At 36.9% G+C, this 25,441-nt stretch overlaps 1 protein-coding gene across 50 annotated transcripts in view; it reads right to left on the bottom strand.

The window, feature by feature from the left end:
- NRXN1 (neurexin 1) overlaps window positions 1-25,441 on the bottom strand; it is a 1,068,408-nt gene that overhangs the window by 35,599 nt on the left and 1,007,368 nt on the right. For 2 of the 50 annotated variants that reach the window (XM_070573972.1, XM_070573973.1), the window contains exon 1: window positions 18,520-18,741. The exons of the other annotated variants lie outside the window; for them this stretch is intronic. In XM_070573972.1, coding sequence (XP_070430073.1) covers window positions 18,520-18,552 — 33 coding nt within the window. In that variant the 5' untranslated portion in view covers window positions 18,553-18,741. Of the gene's footprint in view, window positions 1-18,519; window positions 18,742-25,441 lie in introns of those variants that run through there. 50 annotated transcript variants of the gene reach the window in all.

Genomic DNA, 25,441 nt, shown 5'->3' with positions numbered 1-25,441 from the left:
ACAGAGAGACAAAGAGAGAGAAAGAAGGAGGAGAATGAGAAGGAGAAGAGGGGAGGGGAGCTGAGGGGAGCAGAAGAGGAGACTGATTCTCTAAGTGGGACCCACACAGCATTGGCTCCTTGTAGTGGTTGTATTTGTAGTTATAACACGACATTGTCTATGGTTATGTCCTCTACATGGATGATAACATGCTAGTTAACTCTTAAAGACACTGAGCAGTATTTTCTTAGTGCATTAGAACAATGGAAGTATTTGCCTTTCCAAATTATGTTTAAATCTAAAAGTATGGGAACTGCTTAGGTGTATGTTTTATCTTATTTCATATACTTCTGTAGGACAGAGTTTATGTCTATGCTTTATGCCTCCAGAACATCTATCACAGAAATTCAATAGAATTGATTAAAAATGTTATCACCATTGATTATGGCTATTATTTCACAATTATATGCATATCTAAACATCAAATCACATGCCTTAAATATATACAACTTTTATTTGTCAATTATACTTTATTTTATTTTATTCTATTTTGAGGAAGATTAGCCCTGAGTTAACTACTGCCAATCCTCCTCTTTTTGCTGAGGAAGACTGGCCCTGAGCTAACATCCGTGCCCATCTCCCTCTACTTTATACATGGGATGCCTACCACAGCATGGCTTTTACCAAGCGGTGCCACGTCCACACCTGGGATCCCAACTGGCGAACCCCGGGCTGCCGAAGTGGAACGTGTGGATTTAACCGCTGCGCCACCGAGCCGGCCCCATGTCAATTATACTTTAATTAAGAATGGAAAAAGTCATCACACTCTGAAACCTGGCTTATCTTCTTTAAGTATCTGCAATTAAAATAAAAGCATTTCATGAGAATAATTATGAGTGTGAAAATAGCATTAATAAAGTTAAGAGTGAATGATTCATCTTTACTTTAAAAATAGAAGAAATATTACACACGACACTTGAATTGGTAGAATCATTTCAAATAATCTTATTCCTGATGGTCATCTTCTCTAAGCTCACCACATCTAGGTGTATGTTCGTCACAAATGCTCATTTATAACAGCTCATTAAATCTCAAAATAAGAGTAAGTATAGATTATTTTTCAGGAGTATAACTCCTAAGAGTGGGAGATGAGAACTTTGGCAAAAATCACACTTTCTCAAAGATTTTATCTGCCTTCTAACAACTCCAGAAGTGACAATGAAATTTTATAACTGGTTTCCACATTATACTTCATGGCTGGAAAATCATGGTAGAGAAATAGCAAAAAGTGACATTATCTTTAACTGAAAAGAGAGAATGACTGAAAGTTAGAAGAAAGGAAAAGCTAAAGCTGTCTTGCAATATGTTGGTCTGCCTGCATTTATGAAGCATTCCTGTCTCCTCAGAAAGCAATAAGACGTAGCCTGCTTTATAGGAACGACTGAGAAAAAATAGTTGACTACCATTCTGAGTTTTTCCTATATAATATCCCCCCAACTTTCCCTATCTCCCCTGAACTCTATCGTGATAGTCTTAACATTATCTTCATTTGATTGTAAAGAAACTATGCCTTTATAATGTTTTCCTTTAAAATCTACCTACAGGATGAAAGTTTTTTCTTCTTCCTGAAATAAAGTGCATGAAGATAAGGGCTGGCTGAGACTAGCCATCAAATTCAGACTAAGAAACAAGTGCAGGACAGAATGCATTCATAAAATGTATACCTTTTGATCGATTCTTCCATGCAGTCACTCATTTATTAATTCATTCACCCATTCAGAATCACTTATTGAATATCTTTGATTAATAAGGAGTTATACAGAGGAGAAATATAATAGGGAACCAGACTTCCCTGCCCTGGATTGCATGGAGGCATGCAAATGAAGACTGTGTATGAGCAGAAAGTTGCTCTTTCACCAATGACCATGGAATGAGCATAGGTGTCAGAGCTAGACAGAGTGGGCTGAAATCCCAGCTCTGCCACTTACTAGCTGTGTGACTTTGGGCAAGTTTTCTAACTTTTCTAGGTTTCTTCCTAAGTAAAAATGAAGTCATTTACACCTATTTTGCATGATTATTATGAGTAATAAATTCTCTAGGGCTGGAAAGGCACACTGTCTAGCACAGTGGTTGGCACTTAGAAGATGTTATTGAGAGTATTTATTACATAGACACAGCTGGCTCTGTGCACATTCTCACTTTGCTCTCCCTGCAACATGGAAAGTAAAGTTTATTCCTAGCACTGGACTCCTGAGATCTTTAGACACAGACATTCCCTTCACAAAGGAAGAGCAATTTCCTGACTTAAATTTGCACTTTCATGTTTAAACATTCTATAATGGAACAAATTACATATTTGATATGAGAGCACTTTTTAAAACACCTCAAAAAACATCGCATCATCAGTATATCAAAAAGCCAAGGAGCTTCTCTTCTTTTCTCTCTAGCTGAATGATGTAACCAAGAATTCATCAAATCGTATTTGTTTCGGAATTTGGAGACTTGTTGACTTATCTGTTCCAATTCCCTTATAAGAAAGAGAGGGAAACCCTAAGTTGGCATGGTCACTGCATCGCTGAGTGTCTCACTTAGGAGTAGATTCTGGCCTCTTACCTCTCCACCCAACTGACATTCTATTTCTTCCATTGCTCCCAGTTTCATGTTTGGGTAAGAGAAAGATAAAAATAGCAGCAAGAATAATTGGCTACTTTTCCCAAGTTTTTCAAACATGATTTGCATTTTTCAATTCTGCTTTATGTTTTACTAAAAATTTTAAGCAAAGCCTTTGAGAAATATCAGAGAATGGCATCTGCTGACATCACCTAGAACTGCCAGATGGAAAAGCTCTCAGCAACCCATGCAACACCCACTAAGGACCAACAGAAGAACACTCGTACAAATGCTGGGGGAGAATTTCCTCGTCTTCTATTGAGGACTAGGAGCTTCATTAAAGAGCCTGCCTTTGTGTACGCATTTCACCAGATGGCGTCTGTGGCTGAACTCTTCCTACAGGTATTTGAGGGTTTTATTTAGTTATGCCATTGTCTAATGACCCCTTCTTTGACCACTATTCACACTTGTTTTTTCCATTAAAAATGTTGTGATAAATAAAGCTCACGTGTAAAACACTTAGATTGCTAAGTGATTAAGCACGTCCTCTCTGGATGGCTTTTCTCTCTCCAGCCTTGCATTTTACAATCCGTCCCACTCAATTCTGACGTGTTTCCTCGCATTTGCTGACATGCCTCTCCCACACGGCTGTGCCCTTCTCCTTCCCCACACACCTTTGCAATCCCTGTCCTCTCCCCTTCATTCTCATTACTCAGATGCCTGCTGATAAAGGACAAGAAATAAGCTTTCTGTTCACAAAAAAATATGTCATTTGCCATTATAAGAACTTCTGAAATCGTATTTCACCTTTCAAATAGAAAGTTCAGAAGACAAGCTTTTCTTGATGGCTCGGTATCACTGTTACGAGCATCAGTACCCACAGCACAGTACTAGCGATTTCAGATTCCAAAGAGAACAGTATCACTGCCCTGCTCCTTAGGTCCCCAAACAATTTTGTCACCTGTTCGTCAATGCCTACTCTCACTGGTTTTTCTCTTACTTACCACTGTAAGAGTTTATGAGCACCTTTTTCTCAAATTTGCTCCTTCAGATCTGCTTTGAGCTGCAAATCCAGATAATCAAGGTCCTCTACCTTGAGAAATAATAAATTGGCTATAAGAGAAAAAGGGTCAGAGAGGTTCTCCAATAAGAAAGCCTTGGTGATTTAGAGCACTCAGTTATTAAGGCTCATGGCTTAAAATACACAGGATCTGTTAGTTCCCTCAAAATGCAAAGTTCCTTATGAAAGTAGCACATTTATCTGTAAGTGACCTGCCCAGTAACATTTTTACTATCTCATGTAAGATTTTCTTATTTCCTTTAGTCCAAGAAAACTTATTTGAACTAGACTCCAAATACCTCAGTTTCTGTTTTCCAAGATCTAGTCAAACCTGACTGTCTTTGACCTCCTTGTTACCTGAAAGACTGGGAGGTTCCCTGGCTTGTACTTCCAGGTAGAACCTGATGCTGCCATGAAGGGGTTCCACTGTATTTACCCAGGGTGGGTGATTCACTTAGTGTATCCTGAGCAAAGAGACAGATGCTTTCTGTGGTAGCCCATTTTCTGGTTTCCTAGGACCAGCTTTTTACTTGAAAATTGAGGAGTGCTAGCACTGGTTATTTGTGGTCTAGTGGTTAATATTCAGCATTCTCGTTGCCGCAGCCCAGCTTTGTTTCCTGGTCAGGGAGCCATACCACCGTCTATCAACAACTGCGTGTTGCTGTGATGCTGAAAGGTGCGCCACCGATATTTCAAATATCAGCAGGGGAATTCACGGGCGGATGGGTTTCACTGGAGCTTCCAGACTAAGACAGACTAGGAAGAAGGACCTGGCCACTCACTTCTGAAAAAATTTGAGATGAAAGTCCTACGTATAGCAGCGGAGCATTGTCTGACAGAGTGCTGGAAGGTGAGAGGATGGTGCAAAAAGACAGGGCAGGGATCCGCTCTGCTGTACACAGGGTCGCTAGGAGTCAGAATTGACTTGAGGGCAATGACAAGAAAGTACTGATTTGGGGATCTTGTAACACTGCTCCCTAGTGATTCCGTGTATGGACATTGAAGTTGGACCCAAGTTTAAATCTGGTTCTGTGAGAACTTGGGTGATTCATTTAACCTCTCATTTGTAAAATGGAGTACCAATTTTTGCAGTGTAGTTGTAAGAATTAAGACAATTATGATCAATGAAGTACTTAATCCTGTTCCTGGTGCATAAGAAACACTCAATAAACTTTAGCTGTTCTTGCCTTCATTATTAGCATACAAGACATGCACATGTTATCTCTAGCCTGTCAGGAGGCAGAACGTTTGTCATTAAAGTGGGCATAACCTCAAGATCCCAATACCCACAATAGGTAGACTATCCACATTTGCCCTTGCCTAGAATATTGTGAGGTGGGAGGGGAAAAAAAGCCAAATAGTGCATGAAGAATGCAAATGTACTTTTTCTCCGAATGTTCTATTTTGCTTTCAACTTTTAAACTCCACTTTATTTCAAAACATACTCCCAACCACTGCAAAGCATTTTCAAGTTAGAAAGCCCTTCTTTTTGTTTCATAATAAACTAACCGCAGGTGCAGACTCAGGGGAGACAGACCTTGGAAATTTTAAGTATGTTGCCATGGCAATGGTTTGTAAGAATGTGTATGAGTTTCATCTTAGCTCTCAAGCATTCAACCAAGTTCATATGTGGAGGCTCAATATTTGCCATTCATTGTGTCTTGAAAGGTTTGGAAATAACTGTCTCTGTTGCTTATAGCAACGAGAAACCACAAAAATACTGTCATCTATCTATCTATCTATTTACTTATTTATGCAAATGTGGAGATCTAGTCATTCATTATCCTCCCTGAGCTGGCCACTCTCACCAGTTTGGCAGCTCTGAGAGAAGCTGTATACAGAAACTCAACAATAATTATTTTCACCATTGTTGCAAACACAGAGTTGCACTCCCAATACAAAATAGCTGTAAAAATTTTCTACTGAATTTCACATTAATATCCTCATTCAAAATGGACATATCCTTAAAGAAGCATAATAATTCTTTAGGGATGCTCAATTAAAGCAAATTTTCAGTTTAATGAATTGTGGAGTATCTTTTTAAAAGGATCCCATCCTATAATGCAGGAAAGAAGGTTAAAGTGTGTAATTCTAGTCATTAAATCAAATGCTCCCCCTCCAGAAAAAGCAGTACAACCACCACCAATAACAAAAAGACAGAGAAAGGAAATCAGCTTATCTAATTTCAGCTACCTTAATTGTTCTTAAAGTTTCGGTTGATTCTTCTAAATTCCAAAACCTGCACAATGGACTCATGATTCATTGGCAAAAAAGCAGTGATTCTTGACAAAAGCATTTTCTCCCCATAAATGGAATCCACAGAACCCTAAATTTGGAAAGTTTTAAAGCTATCTGTTTGGTGTAAGAAATAATTCTTAGCAAATTCTCTTCTAATTACAAGGTTTTTTCCATCTAAAATTATACTATGCAAATTAAGACAATTTTTTAGAAATGTATTCACCAGCAAAAAAACCCCACTGGATTTCTAAGAGTATATATTCTTTAGTTTTCCTAGCAAAAGCTTTTGCTGTAAATGACCCATCACGTTTCAAAGTGCCCTACACAAAATGAGGCCACAAGGGACCCCACCACCGCCTGCATTTGGTTACTGCCCAAACCTTCACAAAGGTATTATTACCTACCAAAGCCTGGCAGTTATTCAAAATTCACTTTGCCGCTTTAACTTTGACCCATCATCCAAAACACATATGCACACACATGTAACCATTCTCTCTATCCCCCATACTCCTTGATTTAACAGCTTGTTGATGTACTTTAAAATGGCAGTAGTCCTCCTCTCCTCTCCCCCACTCAAAAAAGCCCACAGCAATGCTGGAATTAAACAAATGAGAACACAGTAATTAGCTATGCAAACTGTCAAGTGGATCTAAAGAGAAAAACAACCCGAAAAACACAACAATCAGCAGTTTCAAGCTCTAACAAGAATCTACATTGAGTTCCCATTTATTTTAAACAAAAATAGATTAGGTCTTTTGAAAAATGTTCACTGCAATTTCTATGGAAATAGGGCAAATCAGCTAATGGGTGTTTTATATCTCTAATTTCTATGATGCTGATATAGAAGTCTTTGATCCTACAATCTTTCCAAATAATTTCTGTTCAACTCTTCTATAACCAGATTCATTCCCAATGTAAGTAGCATCAAAAATGGTTCCAAAATGGACTTGGAATAGGTGAGCGTGTCAAATCATATGCAGTGACCCCCAGTTCCCAAATTCTCCCCCAACCTCACCTTAATAGTCATAAATGACAACTAAATTAAAGTGAACATTAAGGGCAAACTGGAAAGAGAAAAGAATTCTCAAATAATTTGGTGTGTTTTTGTGTGAATGGGAGGGAGGAGACATTCAATTCTTTGGGTGGAGAGTACTGATTATATAATTTGTAGCTAAATCTCTGGGCTTCTTTATAGCTAATAACTACCTTCCCCGCCTTAGCCACCATGTTAAGTCCCTACGAAGCAACATGGATTAGCTCTATCATACACAGGCTTTGTCTGAAATACTTACCTAATGCTTCCATTGATAGGTTGATGTTTCCTTAACTCATTATGCACCCAGTAATAGAATTAGAATATTAGATTTTTTTTAAATCCAGAATTGTGATGAATAGGTCAACTCAACTACTGTAAAACTTTTGTTTATTTCAAATCTCTTATCTTCAAACTTGTAGAACAACAATTGCCTGCTTTATAAATTGAGAATGTAAGGTGGGATGCCTGAAACTGGTCTAGGATAGGACACAGCACTCTGAGATTCGACTAGGAATTCAATCATTATCTAATACATTGATCTGGGGGAAACCATTCCGCAGCCCAATATAAGTAGGTTAGAATAGATGACCCCTCGATCCCTTTAAAATGTAATAATCAAAGGTAACATGAGGGAGTCTTGTGGTAATTGCACAGTTAATTATCTTGATTGTTGTGGTGGTTACAAGAAGCTACACATGTGATGAAATTGCATAGAACTACACACATACATAACTGCATGCATAACTGATGCAGTCTGAATAAGCTCTAATATTTATAGCAATATCAATATTCTGGTTTTGATATTAGACTACAGTTATACAAGATGTTAACATGAGGAGGGGCTGGGTAAAGGGTGCAAGGGATCTCCCTTTATCTTTCTTTGCAATTTATTGTGAATCTATAATTATTTCAAAATAAACATTTAAAAAATATTTAAATACATAATTCATGCCTACATACGTAAATACAATAATCTTCAATTTCATGAAATGGCTTGCAGACAAAGATGAAAGGCCAATATACAGGCCCTGATGTTTTATCAAAGAAATTAAATGCATTGGTTCTAAAAGATTTACTTTTCAGCTCAACATGATAGATACCTAAAACAGTGGTTTTAAGGTAGTTAGAATAATGACTATTTCACCGTGATTCAAAGAGGGAAACTGTCACACGACATTTTGTTACTAGTAACACCATTTTTGCCTACCCTTCTGTTATTCATCCTTGAATATTGAATCCTAAGGATTAAAACACCAAATAACTAAAATGTTCAACAACAATAACAATGAATATTATGCCCTTGATTTAAAAGAGAAAATTAAAGCAAAATACAAATAAAACAAAATGAAATCAACAAAATTAAAAAGGAAGCATTAGGGGTTTACTAAAAATTAAATTCCCAATGTTTATGTCCTGAGGACTCTGTAATTTCTGGCCAACTAGCTACCCCTATGCTGAGTAATCTTACTTTCTATTCCTAAAATCCTGCAGAATCCTATTCATTTATGAACTGAGTTGTGGCAAATACAGTTCCTTCCAATGTTACAGAATTCAGAGGATTCTCCTGATCTCCATGAGGTCTAAAAATGATGGGTAGTGACTTAGCAATTTTATAGCTATATACTGGTTTCAAAATTTGATTCTTAAGTGACACACATGGGGCTAAAGAAAGCAGTAGATGCCACTAGTAGACTTGTGGTGGAAGCATAGTATAAGAAAAGAGGAAAGCAAACAAGAAATTATGAAGAAAGAGAATGAGCAGAAGGAAGGAGAAAAGGATGGAAAAGGGTCCCTCCATCTCTATCTGGATAGTGGCTGGGTGTCTCAGTCCTTTCTACAAATGAGACACATGATAGAGGTAGTGCAGACTTAGGAAAGCAGGATTAATGTCTCACTCAGTGAGAGGTGAAACAGGTCTTGGTTTCAAAATTCTAGAAAGGGGTTTAAGAGAAAAGAAGCAATATAAAATGTACAAGTAAGACAGTCCACCATCAAACCAGCTCTGTTCCAGGACTAGCCAACTAAGCTGTGTCTTTCCAGTTTAGCTCTCTTGTGGCAGCAAAGACTTTACTCCTCTTAAACACCAAACCTTAAGACACGGAACAGAAAAGTGCCTAGTAGAGGATTTTCCTGTCCTTGAACATCCTTCACCAAACAATATAAGGTAAAACAAACAGAGGCAGTTTCTCAGTCACCTTAATTAAAATGGGCAAGGAATGGTGAATTATCTGATGAAATCCTTTCAGAACCCATGCATACTTTTCTCAGAGTTAATTCTACCAGTTATAGTAAATTTAAAGTGGTAAGAGGAATTACGCCCAATAAAAGCATAAAATATGTAATGGGCGATTCGCCAAGAAAGACACTAAGGGTGGTAAATTGGTCACATGTTCCAGAGCTGCTGCAACAGAATTCAGGCCTATACTTCACGTGGCCATAACGAAGAGCTGGCGGAGAAGTGTGTGGTTACCACACCTCATAATGCCTTGCCCTTCTTTGCTCTCCCTAGTGCCACAGGGCTTCGTAAACTTGCAGGGTCTGGGGAATGTTTAAAGTGGGTGTTTCAAGTTGTGTCAAGTTCTTCTGGAAGTCAAACCTAACATTATAAGATCACATTAAAAGCTAAACCTCTACTGTACATATTAATTTGTGTTCCAAAATGCTGGTTTCCCTGAGCATTCACCAAATCCTGATGGGGGGAGGCGGGGCACGGGGTAAATAGTCTATGTTTAGATGCTGACCACAAATAGGAAAAAAAAAAAAATAAAAACTACACCTTCCATACACTAAGAAGTCTTGAAATGATGTCAAAGTTCTAATTCCATCCTTGTGTCTATGAATATTTCTCTGCTAAAGATTCCAATTTCTATAGATACCTGCTATAGATAATTCCAATTCCAATTACTATAGATACTTGCATCTACATTAGCTTTTTAATAAATTGTGAGCATCCATAAAAATAGTTTGTCCTACACATCTAAACTTTTACTCCCAATATAAACCGACTTTCTTTTTCACATTTGTAGAAAAATGCTTACAAAGTCTTGTTCTCTGAGAACCTTCATTTGGCATTTACTAAATTTATTTTTTCACAAATCTTTATAGTAATGAGAATTTTTCTCCGACTGTGTTGTTAATTGCTTATGTCACCACTTTCCTTCCCACTTCCATTAGGAGCCACGGTGCACCTCATTTCTCAGAGAAGAATCTGAAACTGATTTGGGGATGAAGAACCTTTAGTCCACACTATGCAGCACTTTATAAAATATTTATTGCTATAAAGCCTAAAAATACACATGGTAGGTACAGTATTCACTGGGTAATTATTTAGTAGATTCAGCCCATGATTTTACACCACAGGATTCCTATTAGGAACACCAAAGAGGGAATCAGAGTTTCTTGACACATGGTAATAAATATTTTCACTTACAATGAATAATTTAGCTCTTTTGGCATTCATTGTATGAAAAATACGTTTGAAATATTTTCAAGGTCTCTTAGCAAAGGTGAAGGTTTTGGAACACAAGGAGAAGAACAGGCAGTATGAGGCCCCTTTCTTTGTTTTCACAAAATTTTGCTTGCTTTTGTGCTGGACACACTGCAAAAATTTTCCTCATTTGGCAAGATGATGTTAAAATGAAAAGACGTTGTTTCTTCCATAGCATTTCCTGTTGTGAGTCTCTAGGATTACCAAATCACTAATTCTCTGAAATCTACCAGCCTTACCCATAGAATGTTAATGACTCTCTGTTTTCTTCATGATGGAAATGGAAAGGGATTTTCTCTCTAATTAACACCAGCCATGACTGGAATTATTCTCACACTAGTTTCAAAATGAAAATTCCTTAAGAAAATCCCAGATGCAAATTCATCTCAAAATTCAGGGCAGATGATTCAACAAAATGAAAAGCAGTCTATGTTTTAAGACCACATTTCCATAAAAATTTTTCTTTTAAAGAAAATCCACATTTATTCACACTCTAAAATCATAAAGTATTAGAGCTTCAAACTCCTCACCTTACAAATGAGGAATTCATGTACCAGAAAATTAAGTAGTTGGTCTTCATCACACCAGTAGCAGTAAAACTTTCTCCAGTACAATGTCTTTACATAAATCAATTAAAAGAATGCTTTAAAATTAAATAAGCTCCCCAAAAACAACTGTTCACATTGGGACATGTTGACTTTGAGGTGAATTTGGAGCGGCTGTAAGGGTAGGTCTGAAATTTAGGAGAGCATTCTAGACTGAGAAGGGTATAAACTTCCCCAGGCAACAGAAAAGAAAAAAGATTCAAAATGAAGCCAACATTTATAAAGGTGGGAAGGAAAAAACAGGTACGAACAAAAAGGATTGCTTTTCTGTTAATTGTTTTTCCTCCTAAAATGACTTGATTGAATGTTTCTGAGTAGAAATTCTGGGTAGCCAAGTGAAAAGGATTCTCTTAGGGATGGGAACCAAACCAAGTGATATAGACATTTTCCAAAAGTAGTCTGATGACACTCAGTGGCATCTATGAGATAAAAACTCTAAAAATAAATGAGTTTTCAAAGGGCATACTGAATATTAATTTCTCAGCATTGACAAATGTACAATGCTTCAAAAAGACGTTCACATTAAGGGAAGCTGGATGAAGTGTGAATTCCCTATGTTTGCAACATTTCTATGTATTTGAATTGTCCAAATTAAAACATTTATTTAGAGGCTGGCCCTGCGGCCAGGTGGTCAAAGTTCTGCGTGCTCAGCTTTGGCGGCCTGGGTTTGTGGGTTCGAATCCCAAGTGCGGACCTATTCCACTCATCAGCCCTGCTGTGGAGGCATCCCACGTACAAAGTGAAGGAAGTCGGGCACAGATGTTAACTCAGGGCTAATCTTCCTCAAGCAAAAAAGAAAAAAAAAATAGAGGAGCATCGCCAATGGATGTTAGCTCAGGGTGAATCTTCCTCACAAATAAATAAATAAATAGAAACATTTATTTAAAAACTAAAAAATAAAACAAGCCCACTGATCTGATCAATCTCATATATTACATATAAGTTGGCAAAACTGGTATTTATAAAATAATTTTCATCAAAAAAAATGCAGGTATATTCATAAAGGAAAAAAATACACAACCACCACCATGAAAATGCAATCTATAAACCCCTCCCTTTTGTAATATTTACAGACATAAAACATGTATTATCCTCATTTAAATGGCACGTCTTTGGAAATGTCCTTACACTGCAGACTTTCAAATAAACCAAGCATATACTTTTCCACTTCATCTTATCATTTTAAACCCTTGTCTCTCTTCCTAAAGTACTACAAAGAGTTGACTCATCATTTAGGGAATTGCTGGGTAGAGAGAGAGAGGCTAAAGTCAGTATTTATTTTGTTATTGCATCAGTAGTTTTCTCTTTAAAATGACACTGTCTATTGCAACTGAAATCTTACTGGTTATGTGGAAAACCAGAAGGTCAGGAATCTAGGAAACCCTTGTTGTGTGGATGCCTTTAAACAAGGACCTAAGCTTACTACCTCCAGCTTGAGATCTGGAAAGGTAAACAAAAACTATTCAGTTTGATATTTTACACCTATGTCTTACTTTAGTCAGTTCTAATGAATGGTTCATGAAGTTTCCCATAATTATTCACTGTATTTTAAACCACTTCCTGAGGAAATAATAGTATTGATAACCATTTCAGTAACATGCATAGACTGTTTAAATAATTATCACTCATTCAAAATGGTTTCACTCAAGGCCAGACCCTTTGCTTCCTGCCTATACCCACTCACATTCTATTGTCTTTTCCATGGGTACCCTTCAAAAAGAAAAAAGAATCAAAGATAGAGAAGAAAGTAGAATCAGGAACATTAATACTTATTGCTGGAGTAATTTACAAACACTCTCAATTATACCCTAGTGGCCTGAGATAATAATACTTACTCCAAAGTGTCTAATTTACTATTAGAAAAATGACAATATTTCAAATCATCCTATCAGTAAAAGGAAACTAATTTATTATTTTTTAAAGGAAAACATTTAGTAACAATGGCTAATTTTAATGAATAAAGAGAATGAATACATACTAAATACGAAGGTGATTTTTAAATAAAACATTGTACACATTTTGCATTACTTTTATTATTCATAAAGCACAAAAACCGGCTTTTAAGAAATCAATATGCTGTCCTGAGAACATGTAGGACAGGAAACAACCACCTTGACTGATTTTCAGACAAGCTACTTGGGACCTTGCTTCATATTCAAACACCCTCAATGCCCTAAGCGCCACTTTAGAGATTGGTAGTGGTGTTATGGGATGTGTAGCCCACCTGATTTGACCTGATTTTGTGTTCCTTTTTATTTTGTGACTGGATAACTAGGTCTGCTCAAACAAACACAGAGAACATAGAGCAGACTAAGATCAGTGCATCTACTTAGCCCATATTGAACCCAATTGAATTCTCCTTTCTCCAAACCTACTAGGAAATGCATAGCAGATGCTCAGCAAATGTGCGTTCATTAGTTGATACTACAGGCAACAATGTTCAGCCTTCTGTACTCCTCTAGTTTTATGTGTGTTTGTTCTGACTCTTCAACTGGACTTTTAAGGCAGCAAGTGTCTTAATTCCCTTTGAGTCACCCATGACATCTAGCAGAGTTCTGTATAGGTCAATCAGCCAGTAGATATTTTAACAGACCTTAATTATTAAATATACAAAAACACTGAGATAGGTGCTTAGTAATTGCTTATATATTACAATCATCAAGATCCTGGAAAGAGATGGTATACTTCTCGAAGGCTAAGAAAACGCTTGGCAAAGCCGAGAGTAGCTATTCCTCCTAAAATTTCTAGTTTGTTATATGTATCCTTTTAACATATCATTTGGCAGCTATGTATTTAGCAGTGTTTTATAAAGACACACGTATTCATACACATACTAGGTTCAATTCTGAAAATATTATAGTCCTACTACAAACCTAAGGGATATGTGATCCACTCAAGTCTAGCTGTGCTAATTGAGAGAAGTCATAGTATGTAGTTGAAAACAATGATTTCTAAGCCACTGAGAGGATGCTTGGTCTAGAAGGCACATCTAGTCGTGCAAGGTAATCCATAATGTAGGTAGTTCACACATGGGTAATTGAGAACTGATGCTTGAGGCCATACCTGTGCAATTCCAAAATAAAGAGCTTTTTAAAAAAACCAAAATTCTTACGCAAAATTTTTTACCTGACAATAAAATGGTAGCATTTTGGAGTCACAAAGGTGGTCTTAGTTTTGTATATATAATACACACTTTATTATATACACATAGTGTTTAAATACGTAATCTATATTTTGTATACATAATAAATATTTTTTTATTTTAAGAAAATTCATTTCATGGGATGATTGATTGGGAAGGCAATGCTTTGAAGGCCTAGCAGAGTTTTCAATTTTAAAAGCATGGAGACCAGAGAAGTGAAGGCATCTTCCCATACCATTAAACTCCCCCTTTATCCATGAGCTTACTAGTAAATCTGGGCTGTGAACATAGATAATCATCATTTTCAGTCAAAAGTCTGAAATACACTAAGAGCTAAGACTGTGGTATCCTACAAACCCATCATGTTTTAACAAAAAAGCAGTGGAAACAAAGGTGAGAGAATCTGGACTTTAGGAATGATTTCTTTCAGTCTCCCAAAATAATATTCAAATCATTCCCACCATTATATGTAGTTTTTGCCTTTTAAACTAAGCAATACCTAAAGTAATGGAACTTTTATAAAAAAAGACATTACATTATAGTTGTGGGAAAATAGTAAGAAAAGCATTTGAGCCCTTTGGTTATCAAGAAAATAATTAAATAGTGGTTTAATCTGGGATATCAAAAATATATACAACAACAATGAAAACAAAAACGTATAATTGATTTTGGGAAAATAGTTCTGAGATACTAATGTTTAATCAAGTGAATTCAAATCAAGGTGAAAATTTGAGGAGCAAATGGAAATGTGTAGTGATAATCACGTAAGTTTTGACACAGATAGAAAACATCTCTCATATATTTTTCCTTTTCCATGGTTATTATTCAGTTTGGACTCATACTGTCTTAATTTGCTAAGGGACTCTAGAGATAGCCATGGGTTTATGATTGTCTGTGACTCTCCCCAATTATTCCATGTACTGGAAATTGCCTATCTACTCGATAATATTGTGCTTGGCTCCACTCTGTGTCAGTGATGAGGGAAAGGAGCCTTCACGAGATTCAAATATCAAATGTCAAGTAATGTAAATAAGATAGCAGAAAGCAAAATCAATCTTTCTGGGTCAATATGGTAACCTTAGTAGAAATCGAAGAAATTCAAAGCCTAAATATATACAAAAACGTATACAGCAGAACTTGGTGTCATTATACTCTGCTGAATTTATTCATAGCTTATTGTTTATGTTCAGTAATCTTGAGATCTGGAGCAAATGGCATACCAGTCCATAACTGATAGGTAAACAGCAGAGGGAAAAGACAGGGAGAAGGGGAAAGGGGAAATGTAAGAGAAAACTGAAGGTACCATTTGCTTAAGTATAATTAAATATTCACTAACACTGTTCACGTATGGGTCTTGCTAGTCCTCGTAATGTTGGAATTAAGAGCACTCATTTTGACAGGGCAAAAGTTTGTTTCAAATGAGTCATTTTCCAAATGGGCAGAATGCAAGCTTAGGTTCCTGAAACATTTAAACTTAATATAGACAAAGGCTGAAAGTCCTTGGCTACATGCTTTTTTCCCATTTGAAAACTACAAAGCATAAGTGAAGAGGGCTTTTCCCATCAATTAGCATTCTGCCTACTGCATCCATCATATAGTTAATTGATTGCACTTGTAGTTATAAACGCACCCAGATGCTGTGGGATGAGCACATTTCGTAAATTAAAGGAGCATATGGAAAGCACACAGACAGTAACATTTCATCATAACTACCCAAAACATCCTTAATATGCACTGCAACATCACTAATTACTTTGTAAATATGTAAGCATTTCCCTGGTTAATGTCTTGGTGAGAAATTTGCTTGGCAGTTGAGCCCAAATGCTATTGTGACCAGGATTTAATAACGCTTCAGGGCTCTTCTCGTTTCATTCCACTCTGCCCATAAGGAGACTGTGGTTCTTAGCCCATTAGGCAATCTCGATCGTGCAAAGTCAATGAAAATATTTATTCTTTAACACTGGGTCATCTTGCTTAATGAACACCAGTCAATCCTCCAAAATGTAAATATCTGTCCAAATCTGTCTGCAGGTGCTATTTCTGTCTAAAAACATTAGAGGAAGTTTGCCAAGTCAGGAGAATTTTGCTGCTTAGTGGACTCTTTCATTAATTTTTGAGGATGGAGCGTGGAGGGGAAGGACTACAGAGAGTGTAGGAAATTGGCATAATTCTTTAACTCTCGGAAAGTCAGTATAAATGATTTGAGTAAATTATCTTGAATTTACCTCAGAGTATGAAAGGTAAAGGTTTTCACTTTCTTACCTACTTCATAATTCCTTATCAAGCCAAGGTTTAAAAGCTAAAGTTCAACGGTAAGTCAAAAGAGCCATGCCACATGGCAACACTTCCTTTGGAGAATGGAAATTCTCCCATACACAAAGTCCACCAACCAAATCATTAAGTGAGCTGTGGGTGACCCATGCACCAAAAGGTGTATACTTAATCTTTTTAAATTAGTGTTTTATTGGTACATTTTAACAGCCTAGTTTTGGTCAGATTCAGTTGTACTTAGGACTGCAAATTGTATCTATGTTCGCCTTAAAATTTTGAAAAAACCATTAAAATCATAGAATTTAGAAGTAAATTGATTTTCATTCTATCCCCATCCTATGACATTTCTGGACAACGGCTGTGCCCAGTTCTCTGGGCATGTAGGTGACAGAAGGCTTGATGAAGGATGCTGAGAGATTAATTTCATTTCGGAATTTGAACTGGGCATGGGTCAAGCCCCGAGTCTTCATGATAAAATCAACAAATACTTAAACAACACATCCAAAGTTATTGTAGAAATGAATATCTATTTATAAACCAGAAGTAAAATAATAGTAGATTAGTCAGCATGGGCTCTTAATATTTTCACAACTGAAAGTTTACTTAGGGAAAAAGTCAGTAAACTCTATAGATGCTTGAAGCATCTACGGTCTGGTACATAAGTTTAGCAGTTGTTGCCATATTTATATTTAGATACCACCAACTCAAATAATATGATATTTTAATTTCAATTTTGCTCCTACATTTCCTGAACATGGTAAAGAGAAAAAGGTTACAAACAACAACAAATAGACAGCCCATCATTTATAATCTGCTAAAACAACTTCCATTCATGGGATTTCTTCCCTAGTCTACGAAGCCTGGGCTACCCAATTTAATGAAAAATAGCTGTCACAACAGACATAACATTCTATCTCATAATTAAAGGAAGATGCAATCAGAAGTTCCCTTTTAAAAGAAAGGCCAGGCTTCCTTCACTATTAAGCACACCCTTCCCCCGCCCCCCCTTTTCTGACAAGTAATCCCTTCTGTCTTCCATCTGCTCCGCCCCCACCTATTGTCTCCACTCACTGCCAAGCGTGCCAATCCCATCTGGCCATACTCTTGCTTCTGCTAGCTCTAATTCCCTTGGGCCTAAGAAATATTTGAATGCCAAGGCATTTTCCCTCTTTACCAGAATAAGAACCAGCTAGGAGAGTATCAAACAATTCCCCAAAGAATTCACACACACATGAACACGCACAGGATCTCTCACATACACAAACAGTTTTAGAATCCACTCCTAGGCTAAAATTAAAAAAATGTTTTTAATTCTTTCACCTCGGATGCATTTTAAAAACTGAAATCTTATTATCTTTGAAATAATCAAAATTTACATTTTAAAAATATAAACACTTTCATTAATCCCCAGACAAGCACTTTTTTTCAGTAAGCAGAATTAGTTCGTGTAAATAAATGTTACTCAAATTTTACCATCATGAAATAATTCCATTAGTTAATCAGGTTTAATCATTGATCACTAATACATTTTCTGTTGTACTAAACATCCATTTAAGTCAGACATTCCACCTTTACAAATTCTCAACGAAAATCTCATTCTGCAGCAAAAGCATGCACGGTCAGAATCTAAGCATATTTAGGCAAAATTATCACCAAGTCATTAACAATAATAAAGCAGCCTGGCAAGTATTGAAAGCAGCTTTTATTCATGCTTTTACTTGAACCAACTTAGTACACATACACATACACACACACACACACACACACAATTTTTGGTTGTTTTTGCGACAAGCATGCTAAAAAATTCTCTGAAGCTCACATAAAGCAGCAAACGAAACTAAAAGCAACCATGCTCAGGGTTTAAGGACATTTAAAAATTTAAAACAACCTTTCTACATTTCATATAGAGCGTGCAGAAATTTGACATGCAACCTCCAAGAAGAAATACTTTAATATAAATCTTAAAATTAGTTTATCCAAAAGAGTTTATTCTTATTTTCATTACTATTGTTCTTAAGCTTCTGGTATCTTAAACCCTGCATGCTGCAGCTCTAAGCTGTGCTGAGCACCGGCTGTGACAGAAGAAGCTACCTGCGAGTTTTCACAGTGCCATCTCATATCCATGTCTGTCTGGCTACCCTGCGTGCTTAGAGCTTTTTTCTTAATTCTTAATGGAAATCCTAGGAAATTTAGTCCATCCTCTGAAATCAATACTGGTGACAGGAGAGCTCCCTGACTCAGTGGGAGATCAAGATGATAAATTGCCTGCGCATCAGCCTGGCCTATCAGTGCCCTGCACACAGATGGGCGAGAAAAGACACAGAAAAGGCTCGATCAGTCACGTGTCACCGAGGAGCCAATGGCTGACGCGCTACTGCAGGAAGGGATGCTGCAGTTCCGTCTGCAGTTGACGAGGTTGTTGGTACACAGCCCAGCCCGTGCCCCGCTCAAAAAGTCTAGGTGGTCGCTGCTGTTGAATTTGCTCCCTGGTTAGGACTGCATAGGGGAATGGACATCTCTCTAAACCCCTGACCCAAATAGAGACCTATTTTCATGCATAGGGAATTTTTTTTTTTATATTACTTTCGAATCCAGTGTGATTGCGGAGCAGAAGGGAAAGTATTTTTTTTAACATCCCAGTCCTTAAATTCTTATGTGCTTTCCTTCAGAATATTATTGTGTTCTCACCTAATGTTAAATTAGAAATCTTAAACTGTGCAATTAGCATGCAACCCTCCTAACAGAATCGCCTTGAAGCTTTATAATTGTAATTATAATTTTATTTCCAAGTTAATGAATGACATTTTTTTGAATGCCATGTTTATAATGAGCATTTTTATGGGATGATTGTGTAAAGGCAATTATGCAACACTAAGAAGTACATTATTATGCTCTTTGGCCAATTAGAACTGTTTCTCTTTAAAGACAATTCAAGTCCCAGTAAATATGCCATTTTATCAATCATTAAAAATTAAAAAAAAACAAGCACCTAAGGATACACAGCCTGTTTCCCAGAGCCTGAAGAATAAATGTGTTAGCCAGTGATAGAAATATGTACTTATTTTTTGCCTTTGCTCCAAAATTTAAAATAATTCTTTGATAAGCAAAGGATATATATCTGGAATACAATGTGGAAATATTATCACCCAATACATCTGCTTCTATTGGTCATGCTGTAGTAACAAACATGTTGCACAGTTCTTCAAGGTAACTCAGATGACCGTGTCCAGTCTGACAGGGAAGGTTATAAGTGATGAGACCATGATGTGTTTCAAATGACAGTATTATGGAGATTTAAAAAAAAAGAAAAGCTCAAAATAAACATTGAGCAATTTTCAGGAATAACGTTTATATCAGAAAAAGTACCTGGAGCGCTTCTCTTTCTTCTTCTTCATTGTCCAGCTTTAATGATATCCATGCATTTTCATAGATTAATTCTAACTCCTTTTAGAGTCACCTAACACTACTTGGAAAAAAATCTGAGAATAAACACTGATAGGTGTGCTATCAGAATTAAACTGTCACTGAGCTTTAGAATGCTGAGATTCCAAAGCTCATTTTGTCTTGGCAACTAATTTTTAAACACCTTCCTGAAAGACTGAACCCTGTCAAGTTTCTTGCAAATTGCTTTCCTCCCTTTCTTTTCTTTAATATTGACTATCAGGAAATAACAAAGCATTTTCCAAGTTCTTTAAAATATATATTGTTTTATGCCCAATCCATTGCCCTATTTATTCAATAATAACTTAATCCTCAACAATCAAACTTTATTCTTTTAAAAGAAAAGATAAAGGCTGGCCCCATGGCCGAATGAGTGGTTAAGTTTGAATGCTCTGCTGCGGCAGCCCAGGGTTTCACTGGTTCGGATCCTGGGCGTGGACATAGCACGGCTCATCAAGCCATGCTGAGGCAGCATCCCACATGCCACAACCAGAGGCACTTACAACTAGAATATACAACTATAAGGAAAAAAAAGTAGAAGACTGGCAATAGATGTTAGCTCAGGTGCCAATCTTTAAAAAAAAAAAACTAAAAAAGAAAAGATAATGGCTCAGAGCACTTCTCATCAAAAAGAAAACAACAATAATAAAACACCACATCAAACCTGTTCATTGCAATATCATAATATCCAAAAACTGGAAACCACCTAAATAGTCATCAATAATGAACTGATCAGCTAAATTCTGGTACGTCCTTACAGTCAAAATACTCTGCAATGATTAAAATATATAAAATATTTTATATATATAAATAAGGATTTATATATAAATATAAAATATTTTTTAAATGTGGTGAATTCATGTGTGCTTATATGAAAGTATCTCTATGATGTATTATTTAAATGAAAATTAAAGGTACAAATTTTCAATTGTATGAAGGCTATATGCACATTATATATGCAAATATATAGTTTCATATGCGAAGGAAACTTACGTAAAGACAAAAGATTGGTTAATAGTGGTTAAATCTGAGGAAGGGAGCTGAGTTCAAAGATGAGACTAAGGCACCCTTTTATTAGCTACCATTTTGTACATTTTTTCATCGAGTCTACGTATTACTTTTCTAATTTAAAATTAATTAGTTAAAATGACGGCATCTATATTCATTTAGATTTAGATGAATGTAGATGTTTCGAGCAAAAATATTGAGGGTAAAGGAGAGGAGACAGAGGGGAGGCTGGCCTGTGTTTTCTTCATGCAAAGAAAATAGGGTAGGTGTGGGCAAGAAGGGAGCTACAGGATATAGGTTCTGGTAGTCTTAGCTGAAGACCTAATCATCTCATATCAAATTCTATTTCTTTCATCTCTGAATGCAGGTAACAATACAAACTTACACGTGTTAAGAGTTCTACAATTTCTAGTGATGATTCACCTAAATTATCTCCGATTCTTAGAGGTAGGAATGTGAAGGACTGAGAAGTAAATGATTCGGCTAATTACCTGAACTTGGCAAATTAACCCTTCCAAGCCTTAGTTTTTTGAGCTGGATGCAACTAGCAAGAAGTGGCAGAGGTCAACTTGAATCTTAACATAGGATATTGTTTATTGCTGCTTTAAAGGCAACATAATGTGCGTTTTTTTGTTTTTTGTTTTTACCAATAATGGTGTAGGGCTAAAGGCAAAAAGAAATCCATTTTCTTGTGTTTCTGACTTGGCACAAGCTTATTTTATGCAAAAACCAGAACCGAGCTAATAGATTCAATTGTTGTCTCTTTTGTTGTTCTTGTTCAGACTCCTATAACTTTGAGATATAAACTTAAAAAAAAAATTGAGTTGGCCAAGTTAAGTCAAAGTCTTCTAATTTACATTGTTAAAGGATTTTTTGTTTTATACAAAATTAATCTAAATCAGTGGTTTATGGGAGCAATTTTGCCCCCAAGGGGACATTTGACCACGTTTGGAAACATTTCTGTTTGTCACAACTGGGGAGGTGCTACTAGCACCTAGTGGATAGTGGCCAAAGATGCTGCTAGTTATCCTACAAAGCACAGGACAGCCCTCACAACAGAAGTATCTGGCTTTAAATGTCAATAGTACTGAGACTGAACAACCATGCTCCAAACACTAGGCTCTTCTACTTTATTTACAAAGAAGTTTTTTTAAAAAAGTATTTTGTATAGTATATACTGTAAAGTGGCAAGGAAGTAAGTTTAGATGGAGAGGAGAAGAGGTCTGAGGACCAGATCCTGGGTCACTCCAAAGTTAAGAAGTTATGGAGAAGAGATAGAAACAGCAAATGAGGATGAGCAGGGAGGAAGAAAACTCCTGCCAGGTCAAGTGTGGTGACCTAGAAGCCTCTGGTAAGAAAGCGTGCTGGAAAAGACATTAGAATCACCTTACTCAAATGCTGTAGATAGATCAAGTAATCATTCTTCACAGATTTTTTAAATTTAAAAAAGGATCTGAGAAATTAATCTCTTTGAAATTAACAATACAAGAGACTTGAGGTCCTTATTCTTCTTCATATTTGAATTTTTAAAAATGTAGACAGAATAGGTAGGATTTACTGGAATTACAGGAGGGCTATTGGAGGGAATATGTGAAGGGGAGGGGGCTTGTGTTACCCTCAAATTATACTTTGGTTGCTTACCATCTTAGGTTACTTTATAGTCCACAAAGGTAGGCTTGTAATAAAGCAACTGAACAAATCCTATCTGGGACCATCCCACATCTCAGCTTGCAGAGGAGGCAGAGTGCCACTATCCCCCTAGAAAGCATGTCTGCAATTCTTGTCTCCAGGCCCCCACCAGTCTTTCAATCCGTAGATAAGATTTCAGGGAACAGAGTTCTCAGGACCAGCTTCAGGCCCTTTCTCTCCTGCGACTCTTGTCATGCCGATTCCAACACTTCACCAAGCCCATGGCATTCAGAGTCAGCGCAGCAGGGCTGAGGTACAGAGTCACCTGGAACACCAGGACATTGGAGCAGCTTCAAGCCAAATTAATGCTCTTTTTGACAGGGAAATATTACAGGAAAGCAGCCGAGTGAGAGAAAGAGAGAGAGAGATGGAGAGAGAGAGAAAGGAAAGAGATCAGAAAAGAGAGCCACAGACCCACAGATATCATCACATACTCTGGTGTGAGAGAACATTGCATGTCATAATTCTCATAAAACTAGATAGAATTTTACAACTCCAAGAGGTTTTACAGTTCACATAGTCCGACTCCCTCATTTTATAGATGAAGCATTTTTTATTCAGAGAGGGTAAAGAATGGGGCTTAAATTGAGTGACAGTGTGATTCTTTCCCGTTCTAGCCAATGGGTGAACATGATGTGGGCAAGTTTCAAGATGCTTTCAAAAATCACCATAATTATCAACCAGAGTAAGACTTAGAGGACGGGGGAAAGTTGACGTCAAATAAGGCACAGTTTATTTGGCTCCAAAGCCTCCCTCCACTGATGTTGGATTAAGGCATTGAAAGCTTTCACTATCCGGGAAGGAGAGTGTGATTCTCCAATGGGCATTTATAGGATATGAAATACAAGAGGAGAATCTTTGTGTCTCCGCTTTTCAGAAGAATATGAGTGGCTGCTAAAGAGTTTTTTAATGCAAATTCTCTTTTCTGTATTTGCACTGCTGTCACTATGAATGGGAAGTAGAATGAATGGGTGAATTGTAAAAGGCTTACGTCAGGAAGTAAGCTCTAGTTGTGAAAAAATATAGACTAGGAAAATATTTTGGGCCATTTTCATTTTTTAAGAAAAGGGAAAACTAGAAATGATAGAAAACCATAGCGGATTATCTTAGTTTTTAATTGTTATTATTTTGCCCCTTCTCTCCTAAAATGGCAGCCCTAGTTTGAGGCAATAGAGTACCACTAAACTCCTGTTAACTACTAATTTAATATTTGCAAGTACATGTTGGAGGTAGGAAGTGAATTAATGCTTAAATGAGTAAGATTTCACATATTCTAAATCTTTCTTTTTTATTTAAAGATTCGCACCTGAGCTAACAACTGTTGCCAATCTTTTTTTTTTTTTTTTTTCTGCTTTAATCTCCCCAAATCCCCCCGGTACATAGTTGTATATCCTAGTTGCAGGTGCTTCTAGTTGTGGCATGTGGGACGCCACCTCAGCGAGGCCTGATGAGTGGTGCCATGTCCGCGCCCAGGATCAGAACCAGTGAAACCCTGGGCTGCCGCAGCGGAGCGGGCAAACTTAACCACTCGGCCACGGGGCCGGCCCCTCACATATTCTAAATCTTATGGGTTTTTTTTTTCTGCTACACTATTCTTATAGGTTTTGTTTTTTAAAATGATTATTTCTCCTCTAGGTACATATGCTTTTCAAAAAGTCAAAAGACAAACAAAAAACCCACTGCCTCATATAATCTTTCCAATAACGTACTCTAAAATTTATTATACTAATGTTAAAAACAAAAGAATTTGAGACTCAGAGGGATTAAATAACATCTATATCCATGAAACTAGCAACTGAAAGTCTAGTGACTGCATAGCAAATGTTCTTTCCAGATCAGAACTACTTCTAGTGCTTCAGAGTAGTTGTTCTCAAAGTTTAGTATCCATATGACCTAAGAAGGAGCATGCTTCTTCTTAACATACCCAGATTTCTGGGCCCTTCCTGGAGATTGATTCTCTCTCTGACTCAGATGGATCCCCAAAGTCTGCGCTGTTAATAAGCATTGCATCTCCATAATTTAAGAACCTCAGGATCATCTTGGAGTTTCAAATTCAGAAATCTTTTTCAGGAAAAGCCATGCCAACAGGATTACTAATGAATGGAAATGGGAACTTTTTTTTTATTTTTATTTTTAAGGAGTAAAATAAAATAAGGTGTAGTGTTCACCAAGAGAGAAATCGGAACAGAGAACAGTGCTGTAGCAGGAAAGAAAATTACAGGTGCTTTAGAGACATCTATTAAGGGATAGTTTCCCAAATTGAATTTTATAACATAAAAAACATTTTAGTTGAAAATATTTCTGAGCAAGAAAGATTAATGTGCATAGAAGAAATGTGCAAATAGTAGCATTTAGAAGAATAGGATGACCCTTTTTATAACCACAGGTAGATATGGTACTCGGCAGAATTGATCCCTACGTCATTGTTGCAATTAGAAACCATGAAAATACAGATCCTTTCGTGTATTCTAAGGATTCATTTGCACTGAGAAAGGTTTTCTTAGGATGGCTCTCTAGACCTGTAGAGATAGGTAAGCTTTCTCTTATGAGATCACGACCCACCACAATCACATCAAAGCTTCCCCAATTGTTTAAGACAATAAATCCACCCAGAAAGAAATCCCCCGCCCATTTCACGTCCAACAATGACTCATGAAGATGAAAGGAGAGTGCACTGTATAGAAACCCTCCAGTCATTGTTTTTCTCCCAGCTGGCTTAGGTCAGCCAGTTTTAGGTCAAAGGGTAATAATGCTGAAACATACTCTTTTCAGACTAATCTCTTTAGGATTTATACTGCCAGTCCTAACTCATTCTTAAAATTTTCTGAGCTTTTTGGCATACCATGTTTCTTTTCTTTCTACAAAACGATGACTA

This window comes from Equus przewalskii, chromosome 14, assembly GCF_037783145.1.
Source record: "Equus przewalskii isolate Varuska chromosome 14, EquPr2, whole genome shotgun sequence".
Lineage (NCBI taxonomy): Eukaryota > Metazoa > Chordata > Mammalia > Perissodactyla > Equidae > Equus > Equus przewalskii.
The sequence above is the reverse complement of the archived record's forward strand: the minus strand, read 5'-3'. Positions and strand labels throughout refer to the sequence as shown.